At 47.9% G+C, this 13,774-nt stretch overlaps 5 protein-coding genes across 5 annotated transcripts; 1 reads left to right on the top strand and 4 right to left on the bottom strand.

The window, feature by feature from the left end:
- Nucleotides 1-2,217: 2,217 nt before the first annotated feature.
- Nucleotides 2,218-4,245, top strand: BDP81DRAFT_362321 (uncharacterized protein). The gene is made up of 4 exons (XM_060586442.1): nt 2,218-2,356; nt 2,409-3,287; nt 3,358-3,875; nt 3,931-4,245. Exons 1-4 carry the CDS (start codon nt 2,326-2,328, stop codon nt 4,120-4,122), a joined length of 1,620 nt encoding a protein of 539 aa, XP_060437646.1. The 5' UTR covers nt 2,218-2,325; the 3' UTR covers nt 4,123-4,245.
- A 330-nt stretch (nt 4,246-4,575) lies between these two features.
- BDP81DRAFT_511711 (uncharacterized protein) lies at nt 4,576-6,026 on the bottom strand. Its single transcript, XM_060595775.1, has one exon. The coding sequence runs from the start codon at nt 5,583-5,585 to the stop codon at nt 4,677-4,679; it is 909 nt and encodes a 302-aa protein (XP_060437647.1). The 5' UTR covers nt 5,586-6,026; the 3' UTR covers nt 4,576-4,676.
- Nucleotides 5,469-6,115, bottom strand: BDP81DRAFT_411925 (uncharacterized protein; the record flags this gene model as incomplete). Its single annotated transcript, XM_060589182.1, has 2 exons — nt 5,469-5,935; nt 5,999-6,115. 2 exons carry the CDS (start codon nt 6,113-6,115, stop codon nt 5,582-5,584), a joined length of 471 nt encoding a protein of 156 aa, XP_060437648.1. The 3' UTR covers nt 5,469-5,581.
- A 677-nt stretch (nt 6,116-6,792) lies between these two features.
- Nucleotides 6,793-7,725, bottom strand: BDP81DRAFT_511715 (uncharacterized protein). Its single transcript, XM_060595776.1, has 2 exons — nt 7,265-7,725; nt 6,793-7,210 (listed from the first exon to the last, which is right to left on the bottom strand). The coding sequence occupies exons 1-2, from the start codon at nt 7,701-7,703 to the stop codon at nt 6,885-6,887; spliced, it is 765 nt and encodes a 254-aa protein (XP_060437649.1). The 5' UTR covers nt 7,704-7,725; the 3' UTR covers nt 6,793-6,884.
- A 3,035-nt stretch (nt 7,726-10,760) lies between these two features.
- On the bottom strand, nt 10,761-12,386 carry BDP81DRAFT_476934 (uncharacterized protein; the record flags this gene model as incomplete). The annotated part of the gene is made up of 1 exon (XM_060594798.1): nt 10,761-12,386. One exon carries the CDS (start codon nt 12,384-12,386, stop codon nt 10,761-10,763), a length of 1,626 nt encoding a protein of 541 aa, XP_060437650.1.
- Nucleotides 12,387-13,774: the final 1,388 nt, after the last annotated feature.

A 13,774-nucleotide genomic window follows, 5' to 3' on the forward strand; every position in this document is an offset into this window, starting at 1 on the left:
CCCTGTAAAACGCCGGGAAAAAGTCCTCCTTAGTAATATATATATTACCCCGACGCATCTTGTCCTCGATTTCTCGATCGTACGCCGTTTTTAGAGTCCCAAAACATCCAATATCCAAGGGCTGGAGTAGATGAGACGAATGAGCCGGCACATATAGGGTAACGATGTTGTTCTTCTTATAAAAAATCTCGAAATCCGCGGAGTGGTGATTTTCGTGTCCATCGACGACGAGGAGGCGGTATTGACCCTTTGCATACGGTCTTGTATGCCGTTCGAAGTACCGAGCCCAGTCTAGACCTCTTTCATTTATTATCCATCCATTTTCAGACGTTGCGATGACCTAGTCGTGTGGGAGACCGGATTCCGTGTACCAGGTAGAGAGGTGATATTGGCCCGTAACGATGATGTACGGCGGAATGCTGTAGCCCGACGGGATGATGGCCTGAATAACCGTAACCCATTCACGATTACCAGGCTGTATCATTTTCGTGTTTGAACGCCTTTCGGCACTGGTCACGACCATGCCGGTTGAGATCTAGCCCATCATAAAGCCAGTCTCGTCAAAGTTGTAGATGTCTGAGTCTACGATGCCGTACTTCGCGATTATGTTCGCCACAAGCAAGAACCACGCGTTAATCGCGCCCGGATCTTCGCATTAGGCCCTCTTATAGTCGTACTTACGAAAACGATGCGTTCGCAACTCTGGTTATCGCTTTACGAAGTTCGAAGCCCATCGCTTCCCAACATGGGGTATGTCACGATCAGCGAGTAATCGATTCGCCATTTCTTCAATACCGCGAAGACGGGGAGGAAAACATCTGGCGTCCAGTTTAAGGATGTACTCAATCAGCTTCTTCTCTTCTAGCAGCATCAAATTCCGTAAGTTAGGTATGCTATCACGTCGTAATAATATTCCCTCTAATCTGCGGCCTAAGGTAACGCGACTAATATTATAGATCTTTGCCGCGGCCCGAATACTGAGATTTCGGTCTTTCTAGGTAGCCTGAACCGCTAAGTTTAATTGGGTATCTTTGTTATATACTGTCATTGTTTTCGATGGAGAAAGTACATGACTCGGTTTCTGTGTGATTGGGATTACCATATCATCTTAAGGCGTCGTCCGAATACAGTATTAAGAATTGTGAATCAGTTGTTCCACGTGAATGGTCATTGTACCGCGTTCGGCATGTCTCACGCGCTAGCTCAGAAACGAAGCATCCCGTGCTTAGCATGGTAGACGCTCCGGACCCGGAACTCAGCGAGTCTGGTATCTGAACAATAGGTATCGTCTGGGTTAAATCAGATATGAAACCTTTACGGGCTTTGAGTTCTTCCATATCATGGTCTTGACCCTGATCTTCCTTACTGTACCTGTATCGATCGCCACTGGCAGAATAGCGAAGGGCAACTCCGCTAGGAACAGAGGTATTCGCCACCAAGCAGAGCACTGCAAATTTCAACAGCCAAGGGAAGATTTAAGTACCATAGTTGGGAATATTATATAAGTTTGGTAGGTGCAAGACAGCGCGTGGTTAGGCGAACGCTTAATTTGCTAGGACTTGTGGTACCGGTTCTCAAAACGTCTGACACCGACACCAAGCCTCGTGCTTTCCGTGATGAATGTAGTAGAAAAGGGAGTCTCAGCTCTACAATGGCAAGCCCTCATCGAAAGCGTCCTGTTTTCCCCGCAGAAATACTTCGTCTCGGAATGTTGTTGGTCGGATAACGACCCAGCGACCGAGACATGTCAAATTTCGGCCTTGTCTCAGTCGGACATTAGATTCGTGGCACAGCTGAAAAATCCATCGAGCGGATGAGACTTTGTACAACAGAATGCGATGGGCCTACTGATGGAAATTGCTACGGTGGAGAACTGCACCAGAGAAGCGGTCCTCTGCATGACAGATTGGACTCAAGAGATCAGAGTTGCACTGGGCAGGCGAGCTACAGAGAATGGCACGATTTTTGAGAAACGGCGGGACCGGCCCGTGACACGGTGGTTCCCGTTCAGTGTGAACCGTTCCGTGTTCAGTCCGGGGGAATATGAATTGTCTCAAGCCTCACGTTTGCGAGTGAGATGGAAATCTATAAAACAACCTTCGAGAAACCTTCTCTGAATCTTGTCAACCTCACCTCAGGTAGGCAGCACTCAGGCCACCTCGGAATCTTTAGTCTATCATGAATCTCTCACGTCTTTTTACGGCTTTTCTCCTTTCTGCCCTGGCGGCATCTCACCCCCTCCTGGAGAGAGATGAGCTCCAGGAAAGAGCTCAATTCCAAAAGACAGGCTTCATCATTGACCAGCATCATCGAGCAAGAGATCTAATGATTGCATTGGAGAAGACTGAGCGACAAGGTACATTCCCTCGTGTTTATCAACGAGCCTTTTACTAAGTGACACGAAACAGATGCCAAATTTAGGGAGAGTCTGTCTACGGATTGCGCCCACGCAGACAGGATTGTCCAAGACATCCGGCAGCACGAGACGAGAACAGTCTGGAACTTGAACAATGGGAGCTTCGCTGGCGAGATGTTCGCCTTGGCCCGCCCAAAGATCGCAAACACAACGTTATGGAAAGTCGTCCAGCGCATGCCGAAAGGCGCGCTACTTCATGCGCATCTCTCAGCTATGCTCCCATACAGCACATTGCTTTCTTCCGTCATCTCTGAGGAAGGCATGTTGTTCACGACTACAAAGACCGTGGGCACCGCGGAAGGTCGCCTCGCATCTCAGCCTACATTCTTGCCGCCGAATACTGCCACAGTCAGCCAGTGGGCCAACATCGCCTCCGCAAACTACACAGGCCAGGTCGTGACTGTTAAAACGGCCATTGAGCAGTTCCCTGGCGGAGAGATTGCGTTCCGCGAGTTCATCATGAGCAAGTTGGTGCTTGCTCCCGACGTGGCGATACAGCACGAATTGGGAGTCGACGAGATTTGGCGTCGATTCCAGCCCTTGTTTGGTACCGCAGGGACTATGCTAACTTACGAGCCCGTCGTACGAAGGTTTTGGAGGAATCTCTTTGATGAACTCGCGAGAGATAGGATCAGCTGGGTTGAGATTCGTTCTGGAGGCTCGACCGGCAAGCTGGTTCAGTCTGGAGCGTCAGCTTCTGACGATAACAACGGTTGGAAGTGGTGGAGACTTATGGAAGAGGAGCTTGCTTACTTCAAGGCCCAGCATAACAATATTACCCTACAAGAGGACGCTACCCTAGCTCCCTTTTACGGTGCCAGGGTTATCTGGGCAGACCAGCGATCTAAATCGACAGATAATATCCTAGCAAGTGTGTTAAACCTTCGCCGAAGAAGAAATCCTTCCTGCAACCAGTAAAGAAGCTAATGTTGATTGCGCAGGCATGAAGAGTGCGTTGGAGATGAAGAGCAACTTTTCAAAGCTGTTCAGTGGATACGATCTAGTGTCACAAGAAGATCTGGGCCGCACATTGCTCGACCTTGCGCCGGAGCTACTGTGGTTCCAACAGGAGGCCAAAGAGAAGAACCTCACCATGCCCTTCTTTTTCCATGCCGGAGAAACACTCGGCGATGGTAACTCGACCGATCTGAATCTGTTTGACGCCGTTCTCCTGGGAACACGGCGGATTGGCCACGGTTTCTCTCTGTATAAACATCCCGAGTTGATCCAAGCTGTGAAGAAGAACAACATTATGGTTGAGGTGTGCCCTATTTCCAACGAGGTTCTTCAGCTGGCTACGGATATTCTGCATCACCCCTTGCCAGCTATGATTGCACACGGTGTCACGACGGCTATCAGCAACGATGATCCTGCAATGCTAGGACAGGACGCTGCGGGGCTGAGCTATGATTTCTATCAGGTCATTCAAGGGTTCGATAATGTTGGCCTCGCCGGACTGGTATGTTCCCTTTTACTGGCTCTAATGGTTTTCCATTGCTAACACTTTATAATAGGGTGCCCTTGCGCAAAACAGCCTGCGGTGGTCTAATTTTGAAGACCAAAATGACAAGCAATGGGAGTTGGATATCGACCTTGGTGAAGTAGGAGAGGGAACCAAAGGCCAACGCATTCAAGAGTGGAACGTCCAGTTCGATTCCTACTGCCAGGAGATCGTCAAGGACTACGGCGCAGCATATGGAGGTTGACGTACAAATCTAATCTCTTTGGGCTGTGCACCGAGCGGCGTGTGGGGTCAGCAGGAACACCGGGCAGGGAAGGTAACTGTCTAAGGGCCCAACAATCTCTTATCTATAGTTATGCTATTCTCATCACTGACTTTGATCATTATCAACTTTAATCGAAACTTCAACAAAGGGCCTTGCGACCATTGCTCACTGGATTCATGTCAAATTTCATTTTCTTCGTGTTAATGCTAAACTGAGTCTTTTTGGGTAACTAGCGTGTACTGATATGGCTTTTTCAGGCAGACATGGCGATCTCAACTCCAGGTGTCTTTTCTTTCGGCCAACATCCACGATGAAAAAAACAGAAAGCTACATGTACTAAATAGACCAGACTTTTTCACAGTGACAGACGCTCCAGATTTATCCATGACGCGGAAGTCACCGAATTTGTGATCGTGGTCAGTTGTCCGGGTACTTAAGTTTGAGCCGAATATGCCTACTTTGATAGTCTTTGTTTCAGTGGTCCTCTCCTTGTGCCATGCGTGGCCATCGCCCTCGCGATAACTCGAACATTGTTATTTGACGTCCCAAGAAGCACAATGCGGCCTGTATTGGTGTGTTAGATTGACTCCCTCTTCCGTGAACAGTCCACCAAGTTTATCCACTATAGCCTTATCTGTGAGGTCGATCTGACTGAGACTGGGCAGAGAACCAGCGTTGGTTGCAAACCAGACGAGAACTTTTACGTCGTGTTTAACACTACATCTACCTGCAGAGCAAATCCGCTTCATAGACTGGGGCAGCAGCTTCTTCAACATCATTGCAGAGGCATGTGCCTCAAGCGGCCAGCGCCCGTGTTTGGGCTGGGCACCTCCAAGATCAATGTCTTCAGGGAAAGGTTCCATCCATAAATTCTCCAAAGCGCCTAGCCCCGCAAGAGATGGAAGAGTTATTCGACGCCGGCCGAATCTAGAACGCCACATGCAGGCTCTCAAGTAATCTGTATAGTCGAAACAAAGTGTTCGCAATGAACATGCGTGGTGTGGAAGTAAAGCGTTAACAATGTCGCTTGGCCATGCTGGTTCATATTCATGGGCGACTTCGTCTGACCATTTGTCCTTGTAGATGTACCTGAATGCCGAAAGCTGCTTGGAGAATCTTCCAACAAAGTCTGCTACATCTCTCGGTTTGATGAAGCCGTTGAACGTGACGTCTGTCACGTTACGGAGGCAGTTCTCGGGTAGGCCTGCAGGCGTGATGTCGAGACAGAATGGCCAGGTCCCGATCAGGGAAAGGCGCTGGATGGAAGGCAAAAGCTCCACAAAAGGGACACCGCCCGTAGTGAAGTCGTCACTAACGGACCTCATGGCCAATGAAGTTATTCCAGGAATCGGCGGGCAGTTGAAGGCGGCGCCAACATCCGTGCCAATCATCCATCCTCCTTCTAAAGTACTGTTGCAAGCAAGTTCCTCAAGATTCTTCATGTTGTGAAGCAGAAGGACAGCGAGGAATTTGTGCCTTTGAGCTTGAACTTCATCGTATTAATCGAAACCATCGTCAAGGAGAGCCTGCACTTTCCAGAGATGGTGCTGGGGGTAACGCCTGCGGAAACGGAAGCCTGCTGTATAAAAAGAATATCGAATGACGTGAAGGGGGAAAGTTCATCTTCATCTTCATCTTCCTTAAGCCTATACCGATCCGACATCTCCAGATTGAGACGCTTTACAGCGGCGCCAATTGCAGGCTTATTGATGATGAGACGGAGCAGACTCAGAAGGGGACGTATGCCAAGCTGGGGGACGCTAATGGTGTGGTAGGCTGAGTGACCGATGATCTTATGATATTTGCGGCAAGTACGTGACAGTTAGAAGACGTCTTGCCATCCTCCGAGCAGAACTTCTTCCCGTAGGTGACCTGTATCGGCGACAACGGTGTTCAGCGGCACATCGGGAGGATGGAGGAACGCGCAAACCATCCTGATGATTTCAGGAGGCAGTTCATCGAGGACAGCCATTGCGGTGTCGTCGTTTTTTCAGCGTTGGCGCTCCAGAACTGGTGGTGTTGACGGAAAATTTAGGTTACAGCCCGTTGGAGTCAAAGAAGGCTGGCAGAGCAGAGGTTTCCTGAGGAAAATTGATAGGGTCGCACAGCTAAGAGGTAGAAAGACATATGAGAAAGAAAGACGAAGATTTGTGGCAGAGAGGAAGGACGAAGGGTGATTTCGTTGGTACTCACGGCGCCGTAGTAACGTGGTGGCTGTGAGCAAGTGGTTGACATGGCAATTGTGCTGGTTAATTTCTGCTTGAAGTCTTGAGGTGGAATTGGGTCGTGACAGGAATAGCCTCATAGGTCAACTCCAACCCCCCACCCCCACTATTGGTTCTCTGTTGGGTATCCACCCTTTATGACTGCACACCGCCTTCCAGTATAGGAAAAAACGTCGATGGCTTGAAAGCTAAGAACGAATCAGGATGGAAAGGAAAACGAAGGAACGAGAGACTCGTTGAAAATGGGTAGGGACAGACACAAGCGGGGAACTGGAAGGCAAAATAACGAACGACTAGGTAGTAGATGCTGCAATGAATTCTGTGTTAATCCTTGTATGCGAAATACTGTCTGTTTTTTATAACTCTTGAGAGAGAGAGGGGCGTAGATGGACCAACCCTTGCACCAACAATGACATGAGGGGGCGGAGGGAGAGAAAAATAAAAATAAAACAAAAAGGGGTGTAGTGAAGGAATAGAGACCAATGACACGCAATCAAGATTGTCCAGGTCCCAAGCTTAGTTGTTCAAGTCACAAACTTTCATTGAATTCCAAGCACGCGTTTGCTCCGGCTCGTCGTCCAAAGGATGTAAAACGATCTCGATACGCTTGTGATATTTCTTCTTGAGCGCAACATAGGTTTTGGGGTCAGAAACGCCCACCTGCCTAAGTCCTTTAAGACTTTTGTGGGCGAGATCGACGGTAGACACGATGTGAGAGAAGTCGCCTGTTAAGGAAAGAGATGCTAAGGTTTTTGGTAATCTCGTGATGAATTCTTCCGATTCAATGGAAGCCAAGAAATCGTTTTGACGAGCGGTACGCCTATCTGGTAAGTCCAATGGGCCTGATTTTAGATCCATCTATAGAAGCTCTAAGCTTTTCAACCCTTCTATCATACTCGAAAGCTCGTCTTTCGCCTGGGAATCCGGCATGTTGGGAAAGCTCAAACACAATGTTCTGAGAGATTTCGCTTTTGCAAGGGCCAAAAAGTCGTAGATAGTTTTAAGTTGATGAACGGAAGAAGAGCCCTCAAGTCTCTGCGAGCTCAGATACCTGAAGGCCTTGATCTTTGGTGCCGAGGGAATCTGAATGCCATTTTTTTCTATGAGCACCTCGTCGAAAGTAACATCTGTGACTTCCTCCAGGCCTTTGGGTGCGATTCTTGTTCCATGGGCGGCAAGGTTGATTTTTCCGTGGACGAACAAGTGCGTTACTGGTAGCTGGCACAGACTGAGATCTGTCTGCCATGAAAGCGATACGGGGGAGTCGGGATCCTCAAACAGAGTGAGAGAGGGGGCTTGCACAAAAGGGAGGGGTTGAGCGGCGGGACCATCCATGACCTCGAAGAAAAGTCTCTTGTCGAAACCAACTTGTCTGAGATTCTTCAACGTTGATAATAAAAGACCAATGGCCAAACTGATTCGCCCTGAACCTGAGGAGACTCTCCGCAGGACATCTACTGTGTTGCTCTTTCAAATTGTCCGTCAACAATCTCTACCTGGGGGATGTAATGTTCAATCCGGAGAGCCTCTTCCTCAAAAATAACTTCAATGAATTCGTCAAATCTGACGTACAGTTGTATGACGGCATCGGCAAAAGGCGGGTTGGACGAGAACCAATTCAAAAGACCGAGTAGATCACTCAAGCTTCCGCCGTTGATCCGCCGTTAACGGAGATGGCTCGGAAGTAATCCAACCCAGCTGGCTGTGCAAGGCTGCCCTGGCTGACGATCCTTTCGGTTTCTTTTGTCCAATCAGGAAACTTCGAAGGTGCTCTCATGCAGGGCCCGAAGATGTCTAGATGTTCTTTTTCGCGGTTGGGAACTGTTGGTTCACGGGGTCGTATACGACAAATAGTGGTAGCAATTATCACTCGTCTGTTGGTGATCCTATTGCTTGTTCTTCTTGTTGTTCTATCTTACATTGTAGGCAGGAGTCGGTCGAAGTAGGTAGTGACGGCCTGGGTGGTTGCCCTACCTTTATCCGGCCGTGATGACTAAGCCAGTTGTCCCACTTCGCCCAGGGCAGGTGCCAGCCAGCCCATGGTACCTGCCTATTACTCCTTATCAGCCTTTGCTGTTCCAACAGGAACTGCAGCTGAGCTGATCAGATCCAAAAGGTTTTCGTAGTACGATGACATCGTGAAGAAAATTTGGGGTTTTTGATAACAGGTAAGTTGGCGACAAACCGAGCAGCAGCAGTCTTAGGTGTCTGGGTAGAATAACGCTGGAAGGCTCGCTCAGAGTCGAAAGCTTGGAGCGGGGCCGAGAAGACGTGTTGGATGCCCGAAAGCGCGCTGGGTGGACGACATAGGTTGGAGGAAGAGAGAATGTTTGGATGACATATATATACCCCATCCTTGAATAATAAGAGATGGATATGATATGCGAGCGAAGGTTAAGACAGGGATTTGATCGTTTGGCGAAGGCTGGCCTCGTGGCCCGGCCCATTCTAGACAAAGATGGAGAACATCATGATGCACCTCCCCTCATAGGTAGACTGCCAAGCCGCCCATAAGATTTGTAATTCAATTGAAGACTTAGGATATTCCTTGCTCTCCTTTTCACTTGCTCTTTGATAAATCCTGCAGCGCTGTTCTGCAAGGCTTTGACTCTGAAGACGCGTGATTCATTCAACAGAGTCCAAACGGCGCTGTGTAACCACACAAAACATGAAAAGTCATGTAGTCTTCTATGTCTTTCAAAATCTCAGTAGCACGTGTGATACTCGGGTGACCGGTTCTCGCTGGGACTTATAAAGAGCACATAACAATGAGATTGGAAGCATCACTTTGAATAATTGATTGCCGCCCCTAAGGCAATCCTCTGCGTGATGAAGAAATGTGGTCACACCAGTGCTGCTACAGCTTTATGAGGGATGAGAAATCTATCAACGTGAAGACTGAGGTATATTTTCTATATCTAAAAGATCAGAAACCTAAACCTAGCTAAGGAGTACAAGAAAAGACAAGGGCATGGTATGAGTTAATACAAGGAGTTAGTCCACATTCATATTCCATTCTATCATAGGTGTTATACGTTGTTGTTGTTGTTGTTGTTGTTGTATTTAGCGCCGTGGCGGCAAGGGCGCAGCCGCCCTTGCCGCCGACCTCCCGCGGGGTATATGGCGTGGAGGGCCGCAGGCTCAAGCTATATACTCTACAGTACACGCCTCTTCCTATAATCCTCCAAGTCTCGCCCGTGGGCTGCTATGTGTTCCATCCGTTCCTAGTTCCCGCTGGTTCCCTAGTTCCGTTGTTGCTATCTACCCCTCTAAGAGGGTAGGTTCGTTCGTAAGGCCTAGGTCAAAACCTAGCCCTTAATACCACGGACAGATCTTTTGGAAGAAGTCTGTTACGCAGAGGAAGGCCTGAAAGCCTATAGGATCAGTGATTAACCCCTTATAGTACCGCTCTAGAGATCCTATAGGTCCTATAGGCTCAAGTGGGCTACAAGGGTGGAGGGTAGGCCACTGATGCCTCCTCACTAGGGTCTTTTGGCAGTAGACTAGATGGTCTACCTCCTTTGCCTCCCTGCAGGAGCAGGTAAGTAGTGCTTCTGTATGATTAAAGCGTTGGTGGTATTGTTCGAAGTCTCCATGGCCTGATCGGGCTGCTAGGAGATGAGGTGTTATACGTTCGACCAGCAAAAGTTTGAGTTTCATACTGGAGTCATCGAAAAGATCATGGAACTTTCACTCCACGGCCGGATCCGAGATGCCGATTGTTTCCAGATCCTTCAGCTTCAATCCTGATGAGATTAGCTTTCGAATGATTCCCTCAATCTTTGGGACTTCACCCGTGAGGCAGGGGTCCGTTGAGCATATCAGAAAGAATGTGGGCGAGTAGGCAAGAAGGTTGAGCTACGAACGGCTAGGGTCACAGGAGGCTGGTGTAGCAGGGAGTTCCGAGATCAGGATACAAGATAATACACGCAAGGCTAAGTCGTAGACAGCTTTAAAATAAGAAAGAACACCTTGTAAACAACGGAGAACAGTCGGAGTACGCTCGTGCTTTCCCCATCTTCAATGCTAGAACCATGAACAATTCTATGGGACTGCTCAAGTGGCGGGTCTGATAATTTGTATTGGTAACTACTAGGGTCCTTGAGGTGAAACTGGAAGGCTCTGTGAACGCATACTACTGAAGCTATAGTCTTAAGAATGCGCACGCTGTCTATAAGGACTGTTGTGATGGGGCCACTGCTCAAACCCCCATGCCGCCCTTTCATGTCGCCTCAAAACTGATGCCAACTAAGTGCTCGGACCTCATGACAGAACGTGACAAGAAAACGCGGAAGATATGTTGTGTATTTTATGAAGGAGTCTGCCTTTCCGAGAGTGAAAGGATGATGAAGTAGTAGCGTTTCGTAAATACACTCCCAGACTCAGAGTGAGTTACTCTAGGACGTATCCAAGTTTGCCGCGATTAGCCGTTGGGATTCTCCAGAGCTTGATGTCCTCGTCAACGTCGATATGATAGAGCTCGATTTTACATGAAAGTTCTTTCAGACGCTGCTGGTATTTTTCCACCAAGTCTTTGTTCCTGATGCCAAAGTTCTTGAGACTCTTCAGCACTGACTTCTCGACAACGCTCTCCTGGTTCCCATAGCCGAGCAACACTTGGATCCATTCTATAACAGCGTCATCGCGGCCGGTAATGCGAATATCAGTCAAATTTGGCGGACAGGTAGGTTCGAATGAAAACAGAAACTCTATTACATCGACCAGCTCCCATCTTTTATTAAATTTGCCAGTATCAATCCACAAATGTGTCAAACTCGTGAGCTCATGCTTCGAGAAGGGGACGGGGCCCCCTCTGTATCCGTTTGTGGCTCCAGCCAAGCCAAGACACAACGTTTGCAAATTACGTCCTTGGTGATTTAAGATCCCAGTGAAGTTCCACTGCAATGGATCTGTCCAATGTGAATCCTGAGGTGGAGCATCCTCGCCAATATATCTTAACGCCGAGAGATTGGCAAAGGGTATATCGATGAGGTGCGTAAGCGAGATACCACCCAGGTTTATCTTGTTGAGGGTAATGTCTGAACAATGCTTAATACCTTGGCCTTCTTGGGCGGGAAGGTCATTAAAACAGCCCTCAAGTAACAGATGCTTTGTTGGCATGTTATTAGATAGCTTGTGGACGGTGCTCCACGGAATAGAGATGGACTTGTCCAAGCCTCTAATTGCCAGAGACGGAGTAGCAAGCGACTCGGCGGGAGAATCTTTGAAGAAAGCAAGAATTCGCTTGTCAATCGCAACCTCTTCAAGATTTGGAAAGATCTCGACGGAGAAGAGAAGGGTGATGATTGCGCGAAGCCTTTTAGTTGCGGCTGGATCGTCGTCATTCTCGTAGTTGAGGGTATCGTTCACAAATTGGAAACTCTCTGGGTCGAACGGAATATTTCTCTGAGTGGAGAGGTCTTTGATAAAATCGATTTCATTCTTCCAGATTCTCCCCTCGGCCGTAGGTTGAATTTCAGAAAAGTCGATATATATCCGCTTGGGAAACGATTCCCACTCATGCCCCACGATCTGTCCCAAGATTGTGATCAATTGTCGCAAGTTTCCTCCATCAATACGGAGCGTATGGAGGGCATCTCGCATAGCGCTTTGAAGATCATCGTCGGGATTGTTGGGATGACCATTCGCAAAAGTCCGGAATGTCTTCTTCCAGCCAGTTGGGAATGGTTTACCGGCAGTTGAATAAAAGCATGGAATATCTTTGAACGAGATAAAATCTAGATGAATGTTTAGACATCTGTCTAGCTTCTCTTTTACCTTTTCGTTCGGAGTCTTTTCATTCGGAGTCTTTTCATTCGGAGTCTTTTCATTCGGAGTCTTTTCATTCGGAGTCTTTTCATTCGGAGTCTGTTCGTTCGGAGTTTCCTCATTTTGCTTTTTCTTTTGTTCTGGAAGGTGTCCTAAAAGTCTGTCACGCCGGACAAGACTGGAAGATTTAAAGATATCCTTCGTCCTTTTGATGTTCTCTTCCTCCGTGCTTCTCTGATCAGTGAACATTTTGAGATGCGACTGGATTTGTTGTCGAGGAACGGTTTCGAACCAGCTGTGTGCCGCAGATATCAAATTATTGACTTTGTGAATTTGTGTGGGGTTCAAGGCCCTTGATCTGTGAAGATCTTGTCGATATGCATGAAGTGACCAGGCTGAATCGATTGTGATAGAGAGCGAACGGAATGCGAGATGAAATAGAGTCTAAATATCCTCACATACCTACCGTAAATTTCATCCAATATCCTAAGAAAGCTTGATAAAGCAATAGAACTATGGTATATTCAGTGACGTCTTTGTCCCAGAGATGCTTGCAATTGGCAAAAGGCTTACCTCCTCTGCAGCGGCTTTAACCTAGGTAGTGTTCACCCTGTTTCTACCGTGGTCATGCACCCGCTGCTTTCCTCTTTTCCTTGATCACATTATTTTAGTCTTTGTTGTCAGACTGTTCGCTTGTGGTTTGATTCCAATGTGGCAGGCCCAGCCACCAACGGCAAAGTACTAAGCGCCATCTGGTTCTGGGCCCTAGTCAGCGGCGGCGCGTTGAGTAACCTAAGGGTCCGCCGCCACAGGCAAAAGTTTGATATATGACCATGTACCGACGTTGCTTGTTGAGATCGCAGCCCCACTCGCTTGGCATTGTCATATGGCGGTGAACACAACGAAGAATATTACCAGACAAAGAGCAGTGTTCAGATACTCGATAGAAAAATTGTAAAACAAAAAGGAAATGAACAGGACTTCAGTATTTGAACAATCCATACGTTTCAAGTGTTTGCTAGGCATGTTTCCTTTACGGAATAGAAGGTGACGACGATGACGATGACAAACGTGGGAGTGACCTCTTGTAAAGGTAATACCTAAGACATGTTGTAAAAGCAGCAACTATTACCGTGATCTGATGTCGTGCCCGTTTTGAGATACACCAATTACATACATGCCGCTCTCTATCGTTTGATATGATATCTGCGGGCACTTTCGACGGTAAATTCTTTACTCGAAGTTTGCAGAAGAGATAGACTTCCTGTGACGCCGCCACTGCTGGCCATAACCTTTTGGTCTCACCCGTGACTTAGGGGCTAAGGCATACTGGCACAGTGATCTTTTGATCCTAGAACAAAGGAGGAAATTCAACTCCTGCAAGGCCTGCTAAGAATACCTGTACGCTGAATTGTGCAATCACATGTCAGGATCCGAAGGGGGGGGGGGTCAACAGATGTGGTTGGAAATTGGAAAATTAGAGAAGTACCTACTTTGGGATGGCTGTGTAGTCGAATTGTACCTTTGCGTGCTGGGAATGTCCTAAAACACGCAGTCAGTGAGCTAAATAATACTTACGGACCTACTTGAGAAGACTGGAGGAGTTGGGATTGGAGCTCAAACAATGCAACATGCAC

The sequence above is a fragment of the Colletotrichum phormii genome (assembly GCF_030913505.1).
Source record: "Colletotrichum phormii strain CBS 102054 chromosome Unknown BDP81scaffold_46, whole genome shotgun sequence".
Classification (NCBI taxonomy): domain Eukaryota; kingdom Fungi; phylum Ascomycota; class Sordariomycetes; order Glomerellales; family Glomerellaceae; genus Colletotrichum; species Colletotrichum phormii.

What these genes read in the sequence shown, in the direction of transcription:
- BDP81DRAFT_511715 (XM_060595776.1), bottom strand. Translation starts at nt 7,703, where the DNA reads ATGGATGGTCCCGCCGCTCAACCCCTCCCTTTTGTGCAAGCCCCCTCT. An exon ending in GGCGAAAGACGAGCTTTCGA is followed by an intron (nt 7,211 to 7,264) that starts GTATGATAGAAG and finishes ATCTAAAATCAG; the next exon opens with GCCCATTGGACTTACCAGAT.
- BDP81DRAFT_362321 (XM_060586442.1), top strand. Translation starts at nt 2,326, where the DNA reads ATGATTGCATTGGAGAAGACTGAGCGACAAG. An exon ending in GACAGATAATATCCTAGCAA is followed by an intron (nt 3,288 to 3,357) that starts GTGTGTTAAACC and finishes TTGATTGCGCAG; the next exon opens with GCATGAAGAGTGCGTTGGAG. An exon ending in ATGTTGGCCTCGCCGGACTG is followed by an intron (nt 3,876 to 3,930) that starts GTATGTTCCCTT and finishes ACTTTATAATAG; the next exon opens with GGTGCCCTTGCGCAAAACAG.
- BDP81DRAFT_511711 (XM_060595775.1), bottom strand. Translation starts at nt 5,585, where the DNA reads ATGAAGAATCTTGAGGAACTTGCTTGCAACAGTACTTTAGAAGGAGGA.